General features: G+C 40.2%; 1 protein-coding gene across 1 annotated transcript in view; it reads right to left on the bottom strand.

Annotated features, from left to right (window-relative positions):
* The window catches only part of TENM2 (teneurin transmembrane protein 2), a 1257685-nt gene that overhangs the window by 267454 nt on the left and 977671 nt on the right, over window positions 1-12560 (bottom strand). Inside the window, exon 12 of the mRNA XM_069199351.1 lies at window positions 10015-10200. Within this exon, the coding sequence (XP_069055452.1) occupies window positions 10015-10200 (186 nt within the window). The remainder of the gene's footprint in view (window positions 1-10014; window positions 10201-12560) is intronic.

Here is a 12560-nt window from a genome sequence, read left to right on the forward strand (position 1 = left end):
GCTTATGTGGCCATCTGCTGTAGTGATTTGGAGCGAGTTGACACTTAAGTGGAAGCAATGTCAGAGTGGTGGCTACCTAAGGTGACAACAATCATTATGCTCCACCCTTATATTTCAATGTAATGGCAGCATTAATGTAGATGTGAGATCGTTTGGTTATGGGTTACATGTGGGATTTTATTGAGGTTAGATATGTGTATTCTTCCTTCTAGCTAGTACAGTGTTGCATTTTTTATGTGGTTTCTCTCGAGGGCCTGATGTTTGTGGTCATATGACAATACTTTCTAATGTTTAGAAAGTGTCAATATGAAGGATAACGTCCCTACATGATATATTTTTGTTGAGGTTTTGGATTAATTATCCCTCAACTGAATGGTATCATTATAGTAACATCTTATTGTTACTGAATTGAGATTCTCAGGTGCTGCAATGTACTATGCAATGTTTGATCTCTGCTCATGATGTTCCATTAGATGTCAAACATGGAGCTCTCTAGTCCGGAATGCAGGGAATGGGCGTGGTAAGAAGCATACTGAGAACCCTATCACTGGTCATAAATCCATGAGAGAGGAATCTTTATGGTATTTTGGAAGATAAGACTGGTATGTAGCCATTTTTACGTGTATACAGAATAATGTAATGGGTGGAGTAATTATTATGATATCCTCATGTGGTTTGCTTTGACCAAGTTAAGTATCACTATTTATGTGAGTTGCCACTGTTTTTGAATAGCTGTCTGTTAGCATTACCAACATTTGTCATTATTATTCATCTGACTTTGTGTAAAGACCCCCACTGTTTATGAATAACGCTCACATGCAATGTATTGGTTATGATTATTGGTACATGTTGATGATCATCACAAAAGGAGAATATGATTTGTGGGATACAGTGTGATTTTCTTTTGGAATGGTATACCTGTCATATGATGTTACTAAATGAGTTAATGATAACTTGTCATACTGTTTCTCATGCGAGTACATTTTTCTTGTGTTTCTATTTTTGTGTAACTAGATATATCTATAATTGTGCTTATAAATTGGATATGACTGCATCATTAAGACCATTGTGCATTATTTCATCTCATTTAGCGATAATTTAGATGTATAAGTATTTGCTCCACGTGAATGCATCTCTATTATGTGTATTTTAAAGTTGTTTTATATGTTTTTTATGTTGTGTATTAATGTTACAGCCCTGAAGTTGTTTACTTGAAGTAGACAAAATGTGTAGGCTGGCTGTGTTCTTAATTCTACAACCATTGAATAAATAAAAAAGATAGTTTTTTTATCATAAAAGATGTCCTTATGGAGATTTCGAGCCAATAAAAAGTGGAATTGACATTTGTAGCCTTTCTAGTTTAAATAACTTTGATGGTGCATCACCACTTCTGTCTTTCGAATCATGAGTTATCACTGCTTCATGTTGGAAATGGGGTCTCTAGTTGGCAGTGGTTTGCACCTTGTCCAAGTAGGGAACCTCACTATAGTCAGAGTAAGGGAGTCACACAGCTAAGATAACCCCTGGTCATCCCATGGGTAGCTTGGCACGAGCAGTCAGGCTTATCTCAGAGGCAATGTGGAAAGTATTTGTACCCACTCACAGTAACAGAGTTAAAACACCACAAAAGTACTCCACGCCTGATTAGAAAAATAGCCAATATTTATCTGAGTAAAACAAGACCAAACCAACAAAAATCCAACATACACAAGCAAAGGTGCAACTTTTCACAGATGAAATCTTAGTATAGCGCTTAGAAATACAATAGCTCCAACTGGGGCTATCACAATGTTTTTATGGAGTCGTTCCCAACAGTCCAACGCCACTTGCGAGGGAGTGCAGCCGGGTCATGGAGTCTCATGGACCCCAGGTACAGTACTTTAGAAAATGAGGAAACCAAGACGTTGCACGCAGTCAGGGAGGTGAGGTGTCTCTGGAGCTGATGTAGCGTTGGTTCCTTACTGCTACCAGGGAAGTGAGATGTTCGTTCCTTTATGGTAGGCAGGGGAGCTGAAGCATCGGTTCCTTACAATCGCAGGGAGGGTGATGTGGCATTGGTGGCGAGGTGGCGGATCCTTACAAGGCAGGGTTGATGAATCCAGCATGTCAAGAGGTGAGGTGTCGACTTCACAGCGTTGCAATCACACCACGGGGCTACAGGTGCTGGGGTGAAGTCATATGTCATGGATGTCGATGACATGACACTCAGGACTCACGCTGTGGCGGGACATTGAAAGCACTACTGCAGCATCAGGCCTGAGGCATGGGTTGCAGACACTGCACTTAGCCGGGACCATGGCTCCCATACAAGCCGCGCTGTGGAGTCAGACATCAGTGCCAGTTCCAAAGTTCCTCTTGAGTCGATGTGTTTGTTTCTTTTGTTACACCAGAACACACTTCCAAGAGTCCAGGAGCTGGATTTGGCACCACATGGCAAGTCAGGACTCTCAGCAAGAGAACCCAGGCACTGGCAGATGAAGTCTTTGATGTCCCTGAGACTTCTAAACAGGAGGGAAGCTCAGTCCAAGCCCTTAGAGAACCTTTGAAAGCAGAATGTACAAAGCAAAGTCCAGTCCAGTCACTCCCAGGACAGAAGCAGCAAGCAGCAGGTCAGCACAGCAAAGCAACAGGCAGCATAGCAGTTCCTCCTACAGCATCCACCTCTTCTTCCCGGAAAATGACCTCAGTTCAGAAAGATGTTAACTTTGTGCGGTCAGAGGTCCAGTAATTATGCCCATTTCTGCCCTTGAAGTAGGCAAACTTCACAAAAAATCTTTGTAGCACACAAGACTCTCTCTTTCCTACCCTGGCCCCAGACACACTCCAGGGGGGTTAGAGACTGCTTTGTATAAGGACAGACACAGCCCTATTCAGGTGCAAGTGTCAGCTTCTTCCACCACTCTAGCTCAGAAAGACCCATCAGTATATGCAGGGAACACGTCAGCTCCCTTTGTGTGACTGGCTAGAGTGAATTCACAAACAGGCCAACTGTCTTTCTGACCCAGACATGTATTCCACAGACAGGCAATACACAGAATGGTTAAGTAAGAAAATGCCCACTTTCTAAAAGTGGCATTTTCAAATTTACAATTGAAAAAACAACTTCTCCAAAATATGTATTTTTAAATTCTGTGTTCAGAGACCCCAAACTCTATATGTCTATGTAAATGGAAATTACACTTAAAAGATATTTCAAAGCAGTCCCCATATTACCCTAGGGGAGAGATAGGCCTTGCAATAGTGAAAAACAAATTTAGCAGTATTTTACTATCAGGACATGTAAGACACACCAGTACTAGTCCTACCTTTCACAAACACTCCACACTGCCCATGGAGCTGCCTTGGGCCTACCTTAGGGGTGACTTACATGCAGTAAAAGTGAATGCACTTGCCAGGTTGAAATGGCAGTTTAAAACTGAACACACACACACTGCAATGGCAGGCCTGAAATATGTTTGCAGGTCTACTCATGTGGGTGGCACAATCAATGCTGCAGGCCCACTAGTAGCATTTGATTTACATGCCCTTTGCACACCTGGTACACTATTCTAGGGACTTACTTGTAAATCAAATGTGCCAATCATGGACAAATCAATCACAATACCATTTAGAAAGAGAGCACTTGCACTTTAATTGACAGTTTCACCTAATTATAATCACTTTAACCTTTGGAGTGAACCCAGGCCCAGTCATAAGATATTTTCTTAAGGATTCTGCAGGAAAGACTGTCATGTATTAAAATATAAATGCATACACAATTAGAGCTTGAAAAATTGGTACAAAATAAAATGAAAATAAACTGGCCACACAAAATAAAACCCAATTGCTCAAAACAACGGTAGAAAATTTCATACCAAGGTCTTTAGTGTCATGAATTAGAACTCAAAAAAGGCTCAAAGTAAAAGAAGTAATAACAAATTGGCTTCAAATTAAATATCAATTTCTTTTTAAACAGTTGCTGTGCAGCTATCTGCCTTAATAACAGTACATTATAATGTAAAGACCTTGATCCTCGGTGGAATACCACGCCAACAATTACCCAAAGTAAGTCACCTTCCGTTAATTTGTAATATTGGTATTTGCATTACTTAGGAACGCGGCTATTGAATATATGTTTGTTTCAGTCAACAAGATGCTCTATCTTTAAAAAAAATAATTTTAGTTGAAGTTCCCTCACATGTGAATGATGGAAAATATATTGCTTTGCTTACCACAGCCGACATTCACATCTATAAAAGACGGGTACAAATCACCCTTCACAGGTCACTTAGTCTATCTGAGATATGTTCTAGTGCACTGAACTCACGGCACAGTTTCTCCGGGCAGTCAAGGCAATACATCCACCCATGCGCGAAGCCAAGCAAATCAAAGGATTTTCAAATTACGTTGAGATCTACAAATACATTCTGAATGTAGTAAGTGGCACAAACTCCGAGTTAGCTGTTGAGGCCTCGTGGATAGTAATTCACTGCATAATTTCGCGTAAAGTACAAAAAAAATTGAAATAGGAGCAACACATGGAGCAAAATAGACACCAAAGTTACGAAAATGGGGATTCACGCTGTAATGCATGAATATGCTTGGAGATTACTGTAAATCCAGATACATATGTGATCAGACTAAATACATTCATATTGCAGTGTAGTTATTAGTAAATGGAGTACCCAGTTCTGATACAAGTCACTCCACTTGAACAATCAAAATTTCTAACGGTGACTTCTGAGGACATTTCATTATGTAATATAACTGGTGGCCACAATACAAACCAGATGTAACTCGTTCAGTGCCCAGACTGACAGTGATAACTATGATTTAAACTCAATATTGTTGGATAGGGTTCTCAGTCCAGTTTGTCACAGCATGGAAGGTCATCGGCACAAGGCAGTAGAGTCTCATGCAGATAAAAACCCTTATATAGGCTATAGATCGTCAGAGAAATATGATTATCCGCCTTTGCGGTGATCACCAGAAATGAAGGGATATAGGGAACAACATAGTCATGGTATGCATCACATGTCTCAGATTTGTATACCATTATTGAGAAGATTGTGCAGTTTAAGCTTTTAAATGCTTCCTTTTCAATGCCTGTCCGAAAAAAATGCAAAAGGAAAATATTCCCAATAGAAAGGGACCCTAAAACAAGTGCGACTTCATGCGAAATGACTCCAATGGAACTCAACCTGTACTTGACCCTCAACCTGAATGTGGCATAGCAACTGAATCAGAATATATAAATCAAAAAGTGAGACATTGTAATGAAACAAAGGATGAATTTAGACAACGAAAAAACGTTTTTTTTTTGTGAGATTTCATGGTGCACCTATTCCATGTCATGAAGGAGTAAATTTGGAATCTTGACTATTCAAAACCTGCCCTTTGTTGTAGCTGCACAATATCTTTCTTCCACCGCAAAATGACATGTCACCTAGAATATGTACAGGTCTTGAAACAATAGTTATATTTTGTTAACCCACTGCATGGTGTATGTCCTTTTAGCAGTTTTTAAAAGCTACAAACCAGTAGTGATGTCAAATGTATCAGTCAAGTGATATAGTGGGTATGAAGGTAATTGTGAAAACCTAGATTCTGACACCCACAAGGGCCCAACAACAGACAGGCTGGACTCTCAAACGGAATCCCATTATGTATTAAACAAAAATAGGTACAACTCACCAATGCCACAGTGCTCACAGTCGCATATAGGTCAATCCCTCTGGCCATGCACCCTCACATTATCTTCTCAAAATCGTTATTATCATATTAGGTGGTGTGTGATACATACAATGGGAATAATCATTTTATATTAAAAATAGTAGTGAAATTCAGAGTTTCCATATAAAGAATTGGTGGCCAAAACCTGAGCTGTGAATACCATATCAAATGAATGTTCTGTAGGATTTAACAAACAGCTGGAATTCTTTGACATACATGTGTATAACAGGGGTCTTCTAGACCTTGTTACCCTTGAATGTGCTGCTTGATTAATCATTGTACACTTACTAAATGATTACAGCTATTAAAAAATGTAAAATGTGCTTTGTTTTCTTAAAACTAAGTATAACACCTCAGATTGCGAAATACTGGGAGTCAAGTTGTTTCTGAGTTCATACACTGCCCAAATAGAGAGACCACGACAGGTAAAATGGCTTCAAAGACTGTAAATGTCATTCACTACAGGTAGCTTGGCATGGGTAACAAAACAGTTTTCAGAGAAACACTGTGGATGCTTTGTTTAACAAAGAAAAATAAACATGCACCCATGAAACCGAGGACATATAAACATTTACAGGCCCACAGTAAATTTAATTAAAATAAGAAGAAGAATGAAGCAAATGTGAACAAAATAAAATATGAGATTTCATGCTATGGAAAAAGGAACTATACATTCAATTAATTTCCCAACGGGAAAACTGTTGCATGAAAATCTATGGAAATCGGACAATTAGTGAAAAAAATGAGAAAGTGTGCACCAGAGGCCTACCCAGGATTCAGCCATCCGTTGTGCTTGACCTGAAGTGCATGGGGCTCATATAAATTGGGGTTTTACCTGGGAAGGGTTTTACCTTTGGATATTTCATGTAGAGCCAACCTGGAGACAAACTGAGAGCAACGCTCCAGGAGTCTGGATGCAGCTTATTAGAGTCCTTGGTGAAGGACATCTAGATGAAACATCTCAGTGGGAGATAAAGTAACACTGAGCACAAGTGCAACCAGATGGTCTGCGGTTAATGACTCTTCTTGGTCTGAAATGTTTAGTTTGGCCTTAGGCAACATTTCTGTTCTTGAAAACATTCAGTGAGACCAAACTGGGGACGGTAATTTATTTATGGCTTCAGGAGGCCAGATCTGAGTTATGGTGATTGTGGACGTGTGGAATGAAAAGTCTGTGAATGCAAGTAGCCAGATCGAAGAAACTGATTTGCCTTTGCAAACTGTTTACCTTGTGGCCTCCAAGCATTTCGAAGCCTACCATTGTAGGGGAATTTCATTCAATCCTACACTGTTTCTAACTTGTTACCAGTTTAACAGCAATAGGATGTCACAGTCAGATTGTGTGATTGACTTACAAGTTAGGGAAGTCTCAGTGAGGGAATCTCGGAAACACTGAACGAGGGGATGGGACCTTCATTCTCTCTAAAGCTTGCACCTGCCACTCACCACTATCGTGAATACCATACTAGTCCTCTACCTCTCACCTCCCAGAGGAAACAGAGGACATAATACTAAGGAGTTCTAGGGCCTATACTACTAAAGAGTCCTAGAGCTTCCTCCTTGTAAGAAGACTGCATACAGGACCCCAAAAAAGATGCCTGGAGGATACAGGTTAACCTTGCTCATCCCACGCCATCACCTGATCCTTAGTCCAAGGAACACGGTGCAGTCTGGCACTGGCAGAGACCATGTAATGCATATTAAATGCACCTCAAACACATGAGATGAACATTTAACAGCAATTTGCCTATGGCTACGAAAACATGAAAACTTCAACCGTCAATATTATAAAAACTAAACGATGTCATCACTTATCTTTTGATTTGAGCATTTCATTTTTAGCTACTTAAATATTTTAAAAGTAATCTTAATTCTTGCCATCCAAGCCTAGGAAGAAACGAGAGAACACTGTTGCACTCAGACTGTGTGCAACAGATACACTAAGCCACAGAGACATTCCTCTAGACTATCGGTACTAAGGACATACTTCCGAGTCTCAGAGAGTCCAGCGAAATTCTACCTTATATGGAGGAGACAATAGCCCACTACAGGGAATCAAAATGTAAGAGTCCAAAATTAACACAAAAAAGTGGTGAACACTAAAGGAAGTGAGAGTTCCTACACAAAGAATTGTGAATAACTTCCTCGCATGATACATACATGTAAACAAGCATAACCTGAAACAGGGTCAAGCTGCGAAGAATTGTGTTTAGGCATCCTAACATAGTTTTGAATTCATTTTTGGTCAACTTGTCACCCCTGACACTGGTTAAATGACAACCACTGACGAGGGACACAATATCAACAGTTACATACAGCACAGCAGAGTGACAAGACTAGGACAGCAGGCACTATAAAACTTATCATTATAACAAGTGAAACAATATTTTAAATTGACAAATTCGCATGCACAATTCATTTTAAGTTCACCTGCCAAAAATTTACTATTTTCACAAACTACGCACAATGAGAAAGGGACACAAATGAAACAATGAAACGCACCCCCTCCTTTGCACACTGGCGATGGGCTCAGACTTGAAAGAAAACGTAATCACTAATGGGATTGTCCCATAAAGGTCTGCCAAAACTGCTGCCACCGGCATCCCAATTGGTAAGCTACTCGCCAATGTTTGTTCAATTATTAGAGGTCGAATATTTGAGGATACGAATTCACTTATTTGAATTACAGTGGTCCAAATCTGTAGCTTTAGCAAAGAATTATGAAAGAGTTTCGTGTGCTGCAGTGTTATTGGGCCGATGCCTCTGCACTGAAGAGAGATGCTCTCGTGCCCTCGGGCGTCACGTGACTGTTCCACGGCTCATACATTCCAGTGGGTGCAAATTGCTGCCGTTTTCTCATAACTAGTCTGCTTATGAGTGCAGATATGGTAGACTGTTTGAGAATTAAATGATGACTTACACCTTTCACCTTGTGCTCCAACAGTGAAAGAAAGTAATTGCAAAGGTAGACTCTATTTTTGGACAAACAGCTGCATTTGAACTATTCTTTGATACAGGTATAAATAATTTCTCTAGATTCAAAATATCTAATGGGGGGACAGGTTCATTCATATCATTAGCATCTACGGGATTTAACGAAAGTATTCTAATACCAATGATTTAGCAGATTTGTTAATAAGCACATATATTAAAGCTACAGAGTTACTATACATATTTTCGAACTATTTTAAAACAACTGCCTTCAGAAGCTTCTGCGTGTATTCCAAACCTAGGGCCAGATGTATCAAAGGTTTCTACCCATTCTATGCCTATGGGAAAATGTGTTCATACATACGGCCCCTAGTTCGCAATTAGCAGGTACTAAGCTGGATGGTGAGTGACCCTTACCACAAGCAAAAGGCCAGCAGATGGGATAGAATGTGCATGTCACATACAAATCTGGTCCCGCCCACACTTACAATTTCCAAATGTATTACATTGCTGCTCCTGCAGGCCACTCACAATCGTCCAAAATTGGACCAGCCTATATATTAGGTAGGTCTTGTGGGGGGCACTGGCAGATGCCCCGGGGAGGGGGAGGCTACTACATGCAGTGTATGCATACTAATAATGGTCAATGTGAAGGAACAACATCCTACTTGATCCATTTTTCACACACCTTTGTTAAGAGTGATCTCTTCATAAATTATTTATTTGCAAGTGCATTACTGTCAGGCTCTAAAATGTAATGCTTTCTGTTGGTGGTAACCGAGTGCTCTTGTAATTGCTATGCGAAGCAGATTATCCAGTAAGCTGTGTACTAGGGAGTTTATGTATTCAAGCAAAAAGAAAAGAAACGTATTGCATATCTTGGAAGAAGGACACAAAGTAATCCTGTTGACTTAATTGCAAAATGAATTAATTTTATTTAATTTCTGGCTTGGAAGGCTATACGCGAGGCATTATTTTCAAGAGCTCTAAATGTTACCTGGCACAGTCAGTGATTTCAATATGGTGCATAATAGCAAACAAATATGGTGCATCGAAGCAAGAAATTGAAAAATATGCAATTTAAGGGAACATGGTTTTGCGTTTGAATGCAAAATTTTGACGATGTGCGTGAAGTGGCAAAACCGTTGTCTATAGCCAATGGCAATGGTAAATTGATGAAGATAATTTTCAATATTCATCTACACAACATAAACATATATTTATTCGAGAGTTTTGAGTGGCATGGAAGCAGTTAGTAGGAAGTAGCCTCCTTGATGGAACAGACCCTATAATACACAACACATACTAAAGTTCTATGTTGTATGAGAAGAAAGCAATATGTGCCTGATTTGATGTCTGTCGTTTGCCTACCAATGGTGCAGTGTTCCCCATTCCAGCCCTCTCTGCATTCACATTTGCCGTCTTTGCATGTTCCGTGTTCAGTGCAGCGTGGATGGCATACACGCTGGTCACATGCTACCCCAGTCCAGCCATCTTCACATCGACATGCTCCACCAATACAGACACCATGGGTGCCACAATCTACTGAACAGACCTCTGTAGAAATGGAAAGAGATGCAAAATAATTGTTTAGTGTAGCCTTCATCAGTATTATGCAAGCACATAGAATTGTTTGTCAATATCATGAGAAATGTAATTAAGACTAGGTAATGAAGCGTGGGGAGATGAGACAAGGTTGGCTTTAGAAATCCTATGGCTAACTTTTTGTAGCAAAGGATTGCTGATTAGTCCTTCCTGAGCAATAATATTTGAGAAAATGGTTGTTGAGTCAGCAGATTTCATTGTCAGAGGGAGGGAAATTTCTCGGAAGAGCCAGCCCCTTTTGTCTCTCCCTGAGTACTACTTCTAAAAGGATAATGACAGCCAGATGCACAGGACTCACACATCATTGTGCACATGATTCGGGTACTCCTGTCTGCATCCAGCTTTGTCACTTCCTATTGTGAGAGCATTAACTTTTACAAAGACTATTCCTGCACTGCAGAAAGAGTAAGAAATATGAGAAGGAAAGACCTAAACAAATTTCCCTGGTAAGTGTATAAAACGTTTGGACCCACACTACCCCACTTGATTTGCAGGGAACTACACTTTCCAGAGCTGGTGTCTGGCAGTCATCCAGTCTCCCAGAAATGACAGGCTATCTCATGAAGTATGTGCACATGGAAGAGCTGAGGGTTTATCAGTGAGCTGGGAGCCTGCCTGACCTGCTGAGAATGGGGGAAGGGAGTCTGTCTTCACAGGAGCTGGCAGTCATAGAAAGGAGAAACCTAGTTGCTGGGCTGGGAAGAGGTGCAGCCCAGAAGAGTGGTTTGGTTGCTGAGAGTAACAGGAGTTGACCTGAGTCAGCCCAAAGATTATTTGGAATTCCCAAGTGTTTCTACCTTTAAGAACTTGAATAAAATCAACTTGCCCACCGACCTCCTGCATGCCTGTTACAGCAACAGCCACCAGAGAAGGACATGAATACAGGGTGCTACAGAATGGGTCAGAAGATGGAAGCCAACCTGGCAAACATGACAAAAAAGAGACAGGAGCACCCACAAGTGTATCTGCTCAACTTTGCTGCTGCAGCCATCTATTCACACTCAAGCCTATCAAGCACTGGATATCTCAGATGAAACTATCACCTGAACTGAACATTGACTGAACTTTACTAGAAATGTTTTGGGGGCGCATGCTCTAACAATGACCCCACTTAAGGAGAACTGTCTAAGAAAGGAAATAAAGACAGGCTTAACAGGTCAAATAAAACAGAGAAGCTGCTGCTAATCTGCACCCATAGTGAGGCTGTATTTGCATTTTTATCTAGTCTACTGATCTATGTGTAGATAATCACCATAGCACAGTAACTTGTTTTGGTGTTGGTAAAGTACTTCTCTTTATTGAATAAAAATCAGTGGGCAGAACAATTAATTATTATGCCTGTTTAGGTTTATATTCTCCACACGACCTCTCTGAGAAGCCTTTGACTGCTCGTTCTTGCTACTCTATGAGTCAAGTGTAGGAAGGGTTAATTTACCCAGTTTTCAAAGTCAAAGAAGGGCTGATACAAGAGGCAAACAATCTCAACCACCACCTTTGTGGCTAAGGCGTCCATGCTTGGCCTGTAGCCACCCATACAGGATCAGACAATGTGTTTTTTGTGCAGTATTGTTTCTTAATATTTACATTATTCACATTAGTTATGCTGTCCTGGACAGCATACTGTATTGGATTATCCTTAAAATGTATTGTGCTCAGCTGTTTTTTACTTCACATTTTGCGACTAGATGGGACTTCCACTGTAAACAGTATCAACATTGTGCTCAAAACATTAGAAACTCTAGTTTGTTTTTTCCATCAGTTTATCTGTAAGCTAAATGGCCCATGTCTCTTTGCCACTCATAGTGGAATGACGCTATGTCAAATATTGGTTTTCTACATGGCCTATTTGATTTTTGCCTGTTATCTGAATTTTGTTTCTTTTAAGTGCTTGGTTGTATTCCCCCTATGGCTGGAAAAGACAGGAGGCATATACACCATAAAACTCCAAATAATGTGATTTGATACTTCCTTCAAATTCTAACCCTGATGGTAACAGGGCACTTTATGGTCAGTCGAGAACACAAATGACCCTTGGAATGTTGACTGAGTTCATCAACTTCTAGTATGTTCTTTGAGATGGCAAAGAACTGCGAAAAACTATCTTTTTCATTGCAAAGATGAACTTGTATGTGTTTTAAATGTTGATCAATAGAACATATGCTCATGACTTAAAGCTAGTTCACTGAGGAATGGCGAGAGGAGAGGATAAGAAAATCACATTTTTTCTCTAAAAGTCGCATATCTTTGGAAATCTAGAAGAGCTGTGGTACTTTCAGTTACATGTCAGATACACCTGGAGTATTAGTGACTTT

Source organism: Pleurodeles waltl, chromosome 7 (genome assembly GCF_031143425.1).
Source record: "Pleurodeles waltl isolate 20211129_DDA chromosome 7, aPleWal1.hap1.20221129, whole genome shotgun sequence".
Taxonomy (NCBI): domain Eukaryota; kingdom Metazoa; phylum Chordata; class Amphibia; order Caudata; family Salamandridae; genus Pleurodeles; species Pleurodeles waltl.